Consider the following 11,705-nt stretch of genomic DNA (forward strand, 5'->3'; position numbering starts at 1 on the left):
TTTTTTCATAGAACCAAATAAGGTGTAGCCAATTCTGGCTAGAGTTGCCTCTGAAATCATAGTACAACAAAAAAAAGCCCTCATACTAGGAAAAGAGGCGTTGTTCTAGCAGGAAATGATGCCACCAAATTAAGCACGTAGTATACGAAAAGTCATTTTTGACAAATATTTGATGCTTAGTCCTTAGACCATGGATATTGGTGCAACCGATTGGCAATGGTAGCATGGGATTTGTTAGGGCCGGTGCAACTAGTGGCCTGATCAGTGTTTGGCATGTTGATACAAAGGCGTTGCATGTGATTATTTTTTTTTAGATGGCTTATCCGATCCGTGTTGAGACCTTATGCAAGCCGTGATTTGGAATAAACTGTAATACTATGTTCCATAAAGAAATAGAATGATGTATGCAACGATTGATGCAGAGGCTAGGACTGCCTCTTTTCAAGAACAAATATAGGAGTGAAGATAGTGGTTATACTTTTGATGGTATTCTTATACTGGTATTTTTGGACTCACCCTCTCCCTAGAATAATAATGAATATATTTATGATAGTATCTAATTTTGCGGTAGCATGTCTCTTGCGTGCACACTTTTGTGATGACATATGTCCAAATTTCTACCCTAGTAACGTCGAATCACCCTACACAAAGTACTACTTGTAAATTAAGTGCTTTTAACCTGGTGTGATCAAACTACAGTAGGCTATGCTAATCTATGTTGAGTCGACATCATAGATGGAGAATTTTTGGTTCGTCTTTATGGCAAGTGAGGGATGCTAAAAGATATATCCGGACAGATCGAGAAATTAAAGGAGAGCGAAATCAATTTATATTGCAAAGAAACATGAGCGTGGTGGTTTTCCCGGTTCTTTGTCCATGTATTAGCCACACATTACATTACATTGGATAATGTTGGACGGTTGTCAATTACATTGAACTTTGCTTGTGCTACGAATTTTCACCGGAGACAATCAGCATCGACCAATTTTTGCATAAAACCAAATCAAGCACGTAGTACATTACAATTCATTGCATATCTCCGGTTTGGAATGGTAACAACTTCAAAAAATTTCCATTGCCTAGCAAAAAGTATAGAAACCAAAAAGCCTCCATCGCATGAAAACAGGTGTCTTGGGCTAAAGCATCTGTAGTAGTAGTAGAAAACGATCCAGAATTAGCAAACCTATGACCAAGCAAAGCGCTAAAAGCAATGATGAAGTCACAAAACAGCATTTAGCTCCAGCCGAGACCCGCAGGCTTTGCTTTGCCGTGCATCGAATTTGGAGCTAAAGAGCAAAGGCTACATATACGTAGAAGAGGAAAAGCAAGGAACACCAGCAGCAGTAGCCGAAGAGGAGAGGAGCCCCCCAACAAAGCTTTCGCTTTATTCCCCTTCATATTGGCCTCCGTGCCTCACTCCCACCCCACACTGCTCTCAGTCAGTCCGCCTGCTACTACTACCCCGTCTCCTCCTCCTGCTCGTCTCCTTGAACGCAGAGACCGCGCAGGGCAGAGCAGCGTGTCCTCGCACTGCAAACCCCTCTCCCTCCACAGTCCTTCGAATCCTCCCGAGCTCCTGCGCTTGCATTGCGCGACGTGGGTCGGCTCGGCTCGCCTCTTGGTCGCCTCCGTGTCCTCCGCCGCCTCCCTCCTCGGATTCACTTTCAGGTGCTAGACCCCCATTAATTTCCGCTGTCCTGCTCCCTGGGCGTTTCTGTAAGGTAGGGGGCATTAACTCCCGCTTGCGACCGGCATTGATCCGAGCGAGCGTCGTGAGCTGGGCAAGCCAGGCGAGCTGTAGGTTGGTGGTGAGTGTAGTAGCACAGCACCCCCTTGGAGCTTTCTCGCGGACGCTCGTGTCGCCTGGTGCCCTTTTGGCGGTCTTTAACCCTGGTCCTGGTCCCTGAATCTCGCGGTCTTTGCTACCGTTCTTGATCTTGTCTGTTTTCCCCCAATTGAAGTGTCTGCTTCATTTGTTCCTCTTGTTTCACATCAATCCCCTCCCCTCTTCTCTTGGGATGCTGCCGCGGATTCTTGCTACTTTTGAGCTGCTGCCTGCTCGCAGTTCTTAGGAATTCCGGCTTCTTTCTTGAGCCTTCCTCCCAAATAAGGGGTAAAAGGGAAGGGGAGAAGAACAATCTGTTCCCCCTTTTGCTCTAGGATACATACAGTTCTTGAAGGAGAAGAGAGGGGAGAAGAAGAATTTGGAGGTTTTGAGGAGGCAGGAGGCGAATCCCTGGAGCTGCATGAGGAAGCACTGAGACGATGAGAGATGAGACTCCAACCAAGAACAGGGTAAGTGACCACACACCAGCAGTTTCTATCTTCATAATATTTTTTTCTGTGCCCAGTTCTGATCTTGTGTTTGCTCTTATTGGTGTGGAAAAAGCTGTCCTGGTCCAAGACCATTGTTAGGAAGTGGTTCAACATCAAAACCAAGGCTAAGGACTTCCATTCGGATTATGGAGTTGAAGAAGGTACTTGCTGTTAGATTCAGACCACCTCTGTCAGTCTCATCCAGACGATGAGTTTCTCTTCTTTGCATGATTTTGTCTCTGTGCAAATATTTGGTTTTGTGTTATTCAGTGTTTTGGTTGACTATAATTGCGTGTTGTTTCCTGAAGCAAGTTTGACCTCTTGCTGCCCTCTCTTGTGTGATGTAGTCTAGTGACTTTTTATTTTATTTGTAAAACCAACCAAAACAGTCTTGAGAGTTGAGGCCTCAGTAAAAATGATTTTGTTTTACCGTGTTTGTCCTAAAAAGTTGTGATGGTCATTTCAGTGGGGATGCAGTGGAGGACCAGTTTCTCAGAGAGAGATGTATGCAAAGCCAAGAAGAGCAGAACAGGTACATTTTGCTTGCGTCCTCACAGTAACTACTGCATTTTCAGATCTTTCAACCCTTTTTGTTGGTGCAAAAATGACCGGTCAACATTGTGTCCTATGCATAACTGAATTATCTCTATGTTTGCTTAGAGAGGTTGCCAAGGAAGAGCTTCGATCGAGATTGTCGAGTAGGAAATGGAATCGATCGTGCTTATATCACGAACACACAGGACTACAGGTAAAATACATATTACTCCTGTAGTGTTCGGTAGCAATTTGCTGACTACTATTGCTGAAGAAAACTGACTTCGATATGGCAATCCAAATATTTGTGCGTGTAGGGTCTTCGCTGGTACATGGAATGTGGGAGGAAGGTCACCATCTAGTCATCTGAACCTGGAGGACTGGCTCCATACTTCTCCTGCTGCTGATATATACGTTATTGGGTATAAGTCTATGCTGGTGCATCTGCTTAAAAAAGATATTGTTTGATGTACAAAATAGAAGACATCCTAAAATGGTGCAAATAGATAACGAAATGTAACAAGTGTTGTTATCATATCAGGTTTCAAGAAATCGTTCCTTTAAATGCTGGCAACGTCCTGCTGAATGAAGACAATGGTCCAGCGAAGAAGTGGGTTTCTCTTGTAAGGAATACACTAAATAATTTAGATCTCCAGGGCTCTGTTGCGTACAACTACCACACCCCGTCACCGGTTCCTAATCCTATTGCGGAGCTTAATGTCGACTTTGAACGATCATCAAGAAGAAGGAACTCCTCATTCTTCCACCGGCGATCATTTCAGTCCTTCAGTCGAAGTTCAAGAATTGACATGATGGATCCTCACTCCTTAGTGGACCGACGTTTCAGTGTTTGTGACCGGATTAGCTTTGGGAGCAGGCCAAGTGATGTTGACACCAGTATGAGATGTGGTGGGTCCTCTGATGATGAGAATATGGACGAGGAATCACCTGGTACTACATTCTTCTCACCAATGCCATGTGGATATGGTGCTCCACTATCAACAGATGACAATAATAGACGGTTGATTAACCCAAAGTAAGTGTCCTTGAAAATGAATATAAATTCTTTCTGCATGTAAGTTAATATTAGTTGCGAGACAAAGTAGCTAGATGACACAGTTCCAGCTCTGTACTTGAATGTTGAAATTACTAACGTTTCATTTGAAACGGCATACAGCCTTCAATCATCATTTGGAACCACAAAAAATTTCTGAACTATTCCCCAAAAGAATCTCTGAACTGAAACTCATATTTTCTATGACACAGCAGGTATTGCTTAGTTGCTAGCAAGCAAATGGTTGGAGTTTTTCTCATGGTTTGGGTGCGGAGTGATATAAGGGATCATGTGAAGAACTTGAAGGTGTCGTGTGTTGGTAGAGGCTTGATGGGATATCTTGGAAATAAGGTATTGTTTGCTATTTACTCAGTCCTTCTAGGTGTAGAGTAGTCACTCCATTCCTGTTCTTTACATGTTTTTTTTTCTCAACTCAGGGATCAATATCAATCAGTATGTCTCTGCACCAAACAAGCTTCTGTTTTGTTTGCACACACTTAACGTCGGGTCAAAAAGATGGTGATGAACTTAGAAGAAATGCAGATGTGATGGAAATTTTGAAGAAAACCAGATTCCCGCATGCTCATAGTGCACGCAGCGAGAAGTCGCCCGAGACAATTCTGGACCATGAGTACGTACTACTTCCAGCTCCATTATACACAATCTGGCAAGTGCACACAATGGAAGACCCTCATATATTTTGTTTCTTTCAGCCGTATAATCTGGCTAGGGGATCTGAACTACCGGATAGCTCTTTCTTATCGCTCGGTGAAGGCTTTGGTTGAAATGCACAACTGGAAACAGTTATTGGAAAAAGATCAGGTAAGCCATTTTGATCCGAACATATCAAATAGCTCCTGGAGCAACATGCGCAGCTACGGCAATTACATAAAGTGTTTCCCTTGTTTCTTACCGGAAATATTTTGCAACAGCTTCGCATAGAGCAAAGGTTTGGGCGCGTATTTGCAGGCTGGAAAGAAGGGAGAATATATTTCCCTCCCACATACAAGTACTCGTACAATTCCGACAGATACTCAGGCGAAGATATGCATCCAAACGAAAAGAGAAGAACACCAGCATGGTATTTTTTTTAAAAAAAGACATAAGTTACTGATGTACAAGCATTTGTTTCCCATTTACTGACCAAACATTGTGTTTTGATTTTCTGTAGGTGCGATCGGATTTTATGGTACGGGAGAGGTCTAAACCAACTATGCTATGTCCGCGGCGAGTCTCGATTCTCAGACCACAGGCCCGTATACAGCATTTTCACGGCGGAGGTTAAACTACCGAGCCAGGCTCAATTCGGAAGCTTCACTCGTTCCAGCTCCCTAATGGGGGTGGACGAGCTACCGTTCCCAACTTACCCACGAAGCTACACAGATATCAATTTTTATTGATTGTGCATCCCCATGGAGCCAGGCCAAGGTTTGTATACTCTACATACCCTGCACTGCCGCATTGTTTATGGCTGATGCTGTGTCAGCTTCCCTGAATTCCATGTGGAAGGCATTGTGCTCATCATAGCTTCCACTGCAGACATTCTTTCTTCAGTAGCAGAGCGCACCAGCTCGTTCCTCCCAAGGTTCCAGCAATTGGAATGTTTCCAGATACAGGTGGTTCTGAAGAATAGGATTCCAGTGATGCAGATACTGAAGGAGATGCTTCTAACTGTAGATTTTTCTAGGTATGATACATAGTCGTGCACATCTTGAACTCCTTTTAACGACTCTTTCAGCACCTGCACATTAGCCGTTCTGGATTACTAATGGTACCTTCTCAACAGGATGATTTGCGCCTTTCTGCACAGTTTTGAGCCTGATCTTCATCAGGCGCTGATTTCGTTTGGAACCAGAAAGGATTATTGGTCCCAAAACAAAGCTAGTACTAGGCACTAACAGCTGAAGCTAATTTGTGGTGTGGACGTGTGGTTTTGGATTTCCCTCCATGATACTCCGTAGATGAATACGACATTCCCTTTTCCTGAGCGATTTGTGACTCGGAAGGGAAGGCCTGTTTCCTCCGTTTGCTTTTGCCTCCTGATGTAACAGGAGCCACTTGGCTCGGCTCAGATATTTTTTTAGTAAAAAAGAAAAACCAGTTCTACCGTTTGTACAGCGTTGGAACCTTCAGCTGGCTGTGTCTGATGATACTAGAGTGTTCCGGTCAATGCTTGGCTTGGCAAGGAATGATTCCAGCCAGGCTTGTGCACAAAGCAATGCTCTGAAAATAAAACAAAGTGTCACGCAGAAGCTGCCCCTCTCTGTTTCTGCACCCTGTAGCCTGTCTGTTTTCTTTTGCGCCTGTCTGTTTTCTTTTGCCTTTGCCATGGGATGAAACCTACAGCTCATGGAAAAAGGAAAGGCAGAGGCTGTGTGCTTTGTGGGCAGGCCAGGGGACACGAAAGCAGTGGTGCCCACGGAAAAAGGGTGAAGCCTCCTCATCTCGGATGCAGCAGGCAGGTGCTAGCACTCATCAAAGCGAGGATGCATGCCAGGCCAAGAAGGCTCAAGCATGGACTGGTACGGCCGGTCAATTGCTAGCACTCCTACTCCAAGACGAGTACCTGTGTCTGCCTTCCTTTCTCAAAAGGATAGAAACAAAAAGAGAGGATGGGAGCGAGGCCCTCCTCCTCCAAAGTAGGACCACCTGTTTGTGCTTTGTTCCTTTAAATCTCTTTTAGTTTTTCACCCATGTATAAACCCTAGGCTGATCTCACTATGACGCATTTCAAATATGGTTTGTGTCTGTTTCGATTCATTTGTGTCGGGTCACGGGCATTAAATCGGCCACTTCACACCTATTGTCCGTTTGGGTTGGGGGCCAACCTCAACAGCCCGAAGTTTTTTTTTTGCAATTTTCATTCATAGCAAACCATAATTTAAATAGTTTTGAAAAGATAACTAAACAGTGAAAAATAAAACGGGCCGAGCCCTAGGCTAATTGTACTGGTCGTCGTCATGCGTTGGGTCCACGAACATCGGCATGCCTACGGCTAGTCGGGTGTCGACGCAGGTAGATGGTGGACCGGATGTGGAGGAGGAGGCTTTGCCGCTGGTGGATGCTCTTCCTAGGGTGCCCAAGAAGGAAGCGGGTACACCATTGGAAGTGGATGGCAATGGGCAGGGTATGGGTAGGTGACGAGGGAATACCTCGGCAATGCCTACGTATTGTAGACTAGGATTTCGGGAGAGCGACGATGGAGATTCCGGGGACGAGATTAGGCACACGACATACCCAGCTTCGGGTGCCCTCGGTGGAGGATCCCTACGTGCTGCTAGCAATCCAGTATATGATCATAGATGTGTTTACAGGGTACCGCCATAGGCGGAGCTATGTTGTCTATCTATTGTCTATCTCTTCGCCCTTATTTCGGGTGCCCTGGCTAGCTTTATATATGCAACCAGCCTAGGGTTTTACAAGAGTCCTAGTCGACTACTTCTTCGGGTTGCCTTGTTGGGCCTTCTCCATATTGGGCCGAGCCGATCCAGGTATACCAATAATGGGTACCCGAAGGGTACCCATGTCAGTAGGGTAGAGCAATACCATACCTATACCCGTATAGGTGATGGGTACAAACTTCTACCCATACCCGTGCCCATGGGTATAAAGCTTTACCCATACCCATACCCGGCGGGTACCTGTACCCATTGGATACCCGGTGGGTATGTTAAATTGTACACAAATTTCTCGCAATTTTACATTTATCTATAATAAATTTGATTAAAAAATGAATTATCTCAACTCGATAACATGTAGTTGAGTACATAACAACTAAAAAATAGAAAAATCACATTCTCATATAGTAACTCATAAGTCAATAAAAGTAGACGTATAACATAAGAAACTGAGAATAAATGGGTAGGGTATGGGTATACCCGCGTGTACAAAGCTATACCTGTGCCCTACCCATGACTTAACGGGTAGGGTATGGGTACTACCCATGGATATAGAAGTGTACCCATACCCTGCCCATGTGGGTATGGTACCCGCGGGTACCTGTACCCGTGGGTAAAATTGCCATCCTGTAAGGGTATCTTAACCTTATCCATTATTTTGGTAACTATGACACCGTGCTAGAGTATTTGGTCTAATACATGTCTACAAGATGATTCTCAGGTATTAGCCAAAGAGGTATAATGGTGTATCAATGGAACAAAAAGGCAATGGGAGACCCCCCACTTCGATGAAAAATCAACAAGGGTGTTTCAGCCTCGGCCGGTCAGTGGCTCGGTCAGACCGGCCCTGGCACCGGCCAGCCCGGCGCAGACCAGCCCCAGGACCGGTGCCAAACGGACGATGTCCAGTAAGCCCGGAGAGGTGGTCCGGTCAAGATCCGGTCGACGACCCGGTTTGGACCGGCCGATCCGGTCCCAGGCCCGGTCCGACCGGGTCCTGGGTCGGGCGCCCCGGCGCCAAACGGCCCCCACGCCTGTGCCAGCCGGACGATGTCCAGTATGCCAAAGAAGCCGCCCGGTCAGGATCCGGCCCCAGCTCCGGTTTAGACCGGCTGGCCCGGTCCCTGGCCCGGTCCGACCAGGCCCTGCGCCGGACGGCCCGGCCCCTGGTCCGGTTGACCGGGTGCCTCGAGGAAAACGTTGATGTGGCAAGTCATGAACGGCCATATTTCAAGTGACACTATATATACCCCTTCTTCTACCTCTGAAGGGGTAGGCACTACACTACAAGCTGTTCTTGAGCTCTCTCTCTCTCATACTCCATTGTTAGAAACACCAAAAGCCTCAGATCTCCCTCCCCCTCCACCCAAACTCAAATCCCTCCGGGGAAACGATAGAGGAGGACCCTAACATCTCTGAAATTTCACATCCTTAGTGGGGAATAGGTCGGGGCTTCCACATGCCACTGTTCCCATGGCAATGGTGGCGGTGCCACATCCGAGGCCTCCATGGCCATCCTGAGGGACACCTCCTCTAACAGCCCGGGAGGCATGATCGTCGAGGCATTGCGCGACGGTGCTTGTTGACATGGGTATACCATATCGGGTACTCAGTATTACCACCCCTGGTGCAAAGTCCAGAAAGAAATAGGTGAAGGCCAATGAAGAAATCGATATGGAGTCGAAGCCCATTACATATGTAAATAGGAAAGTTAGGCAGCGCGAAGTTTCTTTAGATCATTGGCAGAGAAGGTGGACGGTGCCAATCCGCTGGCGCGACCCTTCTTCGCCGGACATCGCTACCAGTTGTGCGTTTGCCCGCTTGTAGGAGCACGGTCGACGAAGCTCGAGGATTCCAGGATTTTCTGGAAAAGAAAGCAGTGGCGGCGCGAGGAAGAAGGATGAACAATGCAAGGGGGAGAATGATTCCCCACAGCGAAACTTCCATACTTATATCCGGCGTGGCAAGGTGCCCGTCTGATCAGAACAACACCTCACATGAACAATATCTAGGGCACCACGTGTCCGCGGAATAAGGAAGCATTTGCCGCAGTAACTCTACACTATACCTGGCCATGTGTCGGGCTGGGCCGGGCCGAGGAAAGCCCGGCAGCAAAAAATCAGCCCAAGCCTGGCTTGGCCCGACCAAATACCCATGAAGCCCGTCGGGCCGCGGGACGGGCCGTAGTCTTAAATGCGTTTTTAGGGCTACCCAGGCCCGGCCCGGCCCAACCATTGGGCCAACTTTTCCAGGCCCAGGCCCGAGTTTTTCGGGCCGGGACTCGGGACGGGCTGCCCATGGCCAGGCATGCTCCACGCGTCGCGAAAAAGAGGGAATTACTGCGTCAGCCGCCGGACGCCTCGGTTTTCGTGCGGTCATGGATTCAAATAGAAGACGTGGCGCACATCACCTTGTGTCATCATGATGATGCTCCCACCAACATACGTCATGGTCTTGTTCAAAAATTAAAGAGCTAAGGAATTAAAATTACACATGCCATCCAAGAAGTCCTCGGATAGGAGCTGAGCCTATACTCAGGTACATATACTCATGTATAACCTCAGGGGTTACTCTCATCGGGAGCGCTGAACACACACCCGATAAAAAGTTGGATAATCCATATCAAGAATTGAAGGAACAGACTTCAAGCATATACTCGACTAGAAGTACTCGAGTACAGCCTCGGGGTTACTCCCATCGGAAACGCTAAATGCGCACCCGATATAAATAAATAAATAATCCAGGTAATAATTTCTTCTTTATGATATTATACTTGACAATGCAGGTTTTAAACCTATGCTCGACTACAAATACTCGAGCATAGCCTCGGGGGTTACTCCCATCGTGAAGCGCTGAATGGGCACCCGATTGAAATGAAGATGTGACAGGACTCAAGTGAAGTGGAACTTGCTTAAAGTTTCCAATACATGTTCAAGTGGCAAGCACTTAAACGAACATTACTTCATCCTTTACTCACATCGGGAGAGCGTGCATCCAAAAAATAATTATAACCCATGAATTTCGTGTATTCCAACAGCCAAACAAGGCATATGATAAATGAAAACTCCTAGACATCGTCTGTTGCGAAATTTCTAGAAACCGTGTTCTTACACGAAGGTAAGACCATCAAGATCCATCTTGCGCTCTGCTAGAAATATAAATATCCACATCGTCGTTGATGTGATGAAAAATCCTGACGGATGCGTTAGGTACCTTAATTAACTTTTGCTGAAATTCAGAACCCGATAAATCCTCCGTGGCCTGGCCTGAATTACACCAGTTATCTAGATTTGTGTCCGGGTACTCGAGTTTGAAGTAGGATTACTTGTATTTTTCCAGGCAATTAACTAATTCCTGATCTGCCTGATGCATCAGGCTTGTTCCCAATATCCCTATGATCAAAATGTTTATTAACAAAGGATTGAGACTCGACCCGAGTTTATGACTCAAGAAGAGTCTCGGGAGCTACTGATATCGGTATACCATATCGGGTACTCATTATTATCATCCCTGGTGCAAAGTCCATGAAGGAATAGGCAAAGGCCCATGAAGAAACCGACATGGAGTCGAAGTCCATCACATATGTAAATAGGAGATTTAGACCCATATCGGGTAACCGACTTACACGATATAACTAAACCTCGTGGTGGACTCTGAGACCTAGCTAGCCTAGTATATAAAGGCTTAAGATGAGCCACCGAGGAGACAAATATTCAACTACTCGCTACACCATGTAACCCTAGATCTTGAATAATAGAATCTCGGCGATTCACCCTTAATCATACTTTTCGTCGACTACCTAGTTTAATTGGATGATCGGTTTGTTGATTCGCCAGCGTTCTAATTCCTAGAAACCCAAGTCCATCGTATGGGCATTGATAAAGTTAACCCTTCGTCACTTGTGGCGGAGGCGCAGGTGCTCCTGCGAGGCCTTCATGGCTAGTCTCCTCCTCATCCACGCCTTCCGGCATGAGGGGGAGCTCATCCACCTTGCCCTCCTACTTGACCTTCTCCGCGAGGTACGTGAGGTAGATGAGGTAGTCCTCGGTGTCGTCCTTCTCCTTCTTCCTCCCCCCTTCATCAATGCGAGCGGAATGACGTAGTTGCACTCGTCGTCGCCGAGGTAACTCGCTCGGTGCCTTGGATCCCGTTCGAGGTGCCCGAACGAGTCCCACCATGGCGAGTTAATGTCGTACACGGGGTAGACTAGGAGGTTGGGCAGCATAAGGGCCCTACATTGGGCAATCTCATGCCGCCGCTCCTGGCCCTACCGTGGCACCGACGGCATGTGAACCCTTTGGTGGCTGAGGAGCCATCTACCGGGGAGGTGGACATCGTTTTACCCAGGGGCGCACGGCATGCACCCCCGATATAGGGCTCGGGCCACGTAAACGGTGATAGAG

The 11,705-nt window shown here is 46.8% G+C and overlaps 1 protein-coding gene across 1 annotated transcript; it reads left to right on the top strand.

The window, feature by feature from the left end:
* The first annotated feature begins 1,377 nt into the window (after window positions 1–1,377).
* LOC124703803 (type IV inositol polyphosphate 5-phosphatase 7-like) lies at window positions 1,378–6,015 on the top strand. Its single transcript, XM_047236033.1, has 13 exons — window positions 1,378–2,295; window positions 2,390–2,477; window positions 2,783–2,848; window positions 2,977–3,064; window positions 3,168–3,272; window positions 3,392–3,886; window positions 4,117–4,255; window positions 4,342–4,535; window positions 4,618–4,726; window positions 4,837–4,985; window positions 5,076–5,332; window positions 5,444–5,591; window positions 5,691–6,015. Exons 1-11 carry the CDS (start codon window positions 2,266–2,268, stop codon window positions 5,302–5,304), a joined length of 1,692 nt encoding a protein of 563 aa, XP_047091989.1. The 5' UTR covers window positions 1,378–2,265; the 3' UTR covers window positions 5,305–5,332; window positions 5,444–5,591; window positions 5,691–6,015.
* Window positions 6,016–11,705: the final 5,690 nt, after the last annotated feature.

Source organism: Lolium rigidum, chromosome 3, assembly GCF_022539505.1.
Source record: "Lolium rigidum isolate FL_2022 chromosome 3, APGP_CSIRO_Lrig_0.1, whole genome shotgun sequence".
Lineage (NCBI taxonomy): Eukaryota > Viridiplantae > Streptophyta > Magnoliopsida > Poales > Poaceae > Lolium > Lolium rigidum.

Excerpts from the sequence above, each read along its gene's own strand:
- LOC124703803 (XM_047236033.1), top strand. The coding sequence starts at position 2,266 with ATGAGAGATGAGACTCCAACCAAGAACAGG. Across the intron at positions 3,273-3,391 it reads GCTGATATATACGTTATTGG|GTTTCAAGAAATCGTTCCTT; the intron begins GTATAAGTCTAT and ends TTATCATATCAG. Across the intron at positions 3,887-4,116 it reads AGACGGTTGATTAACCCAAA|CAGGTATTGCTTAGTTGCTA; the intron begins GTAAGTGTCCTT and ends TCTATGACACAG.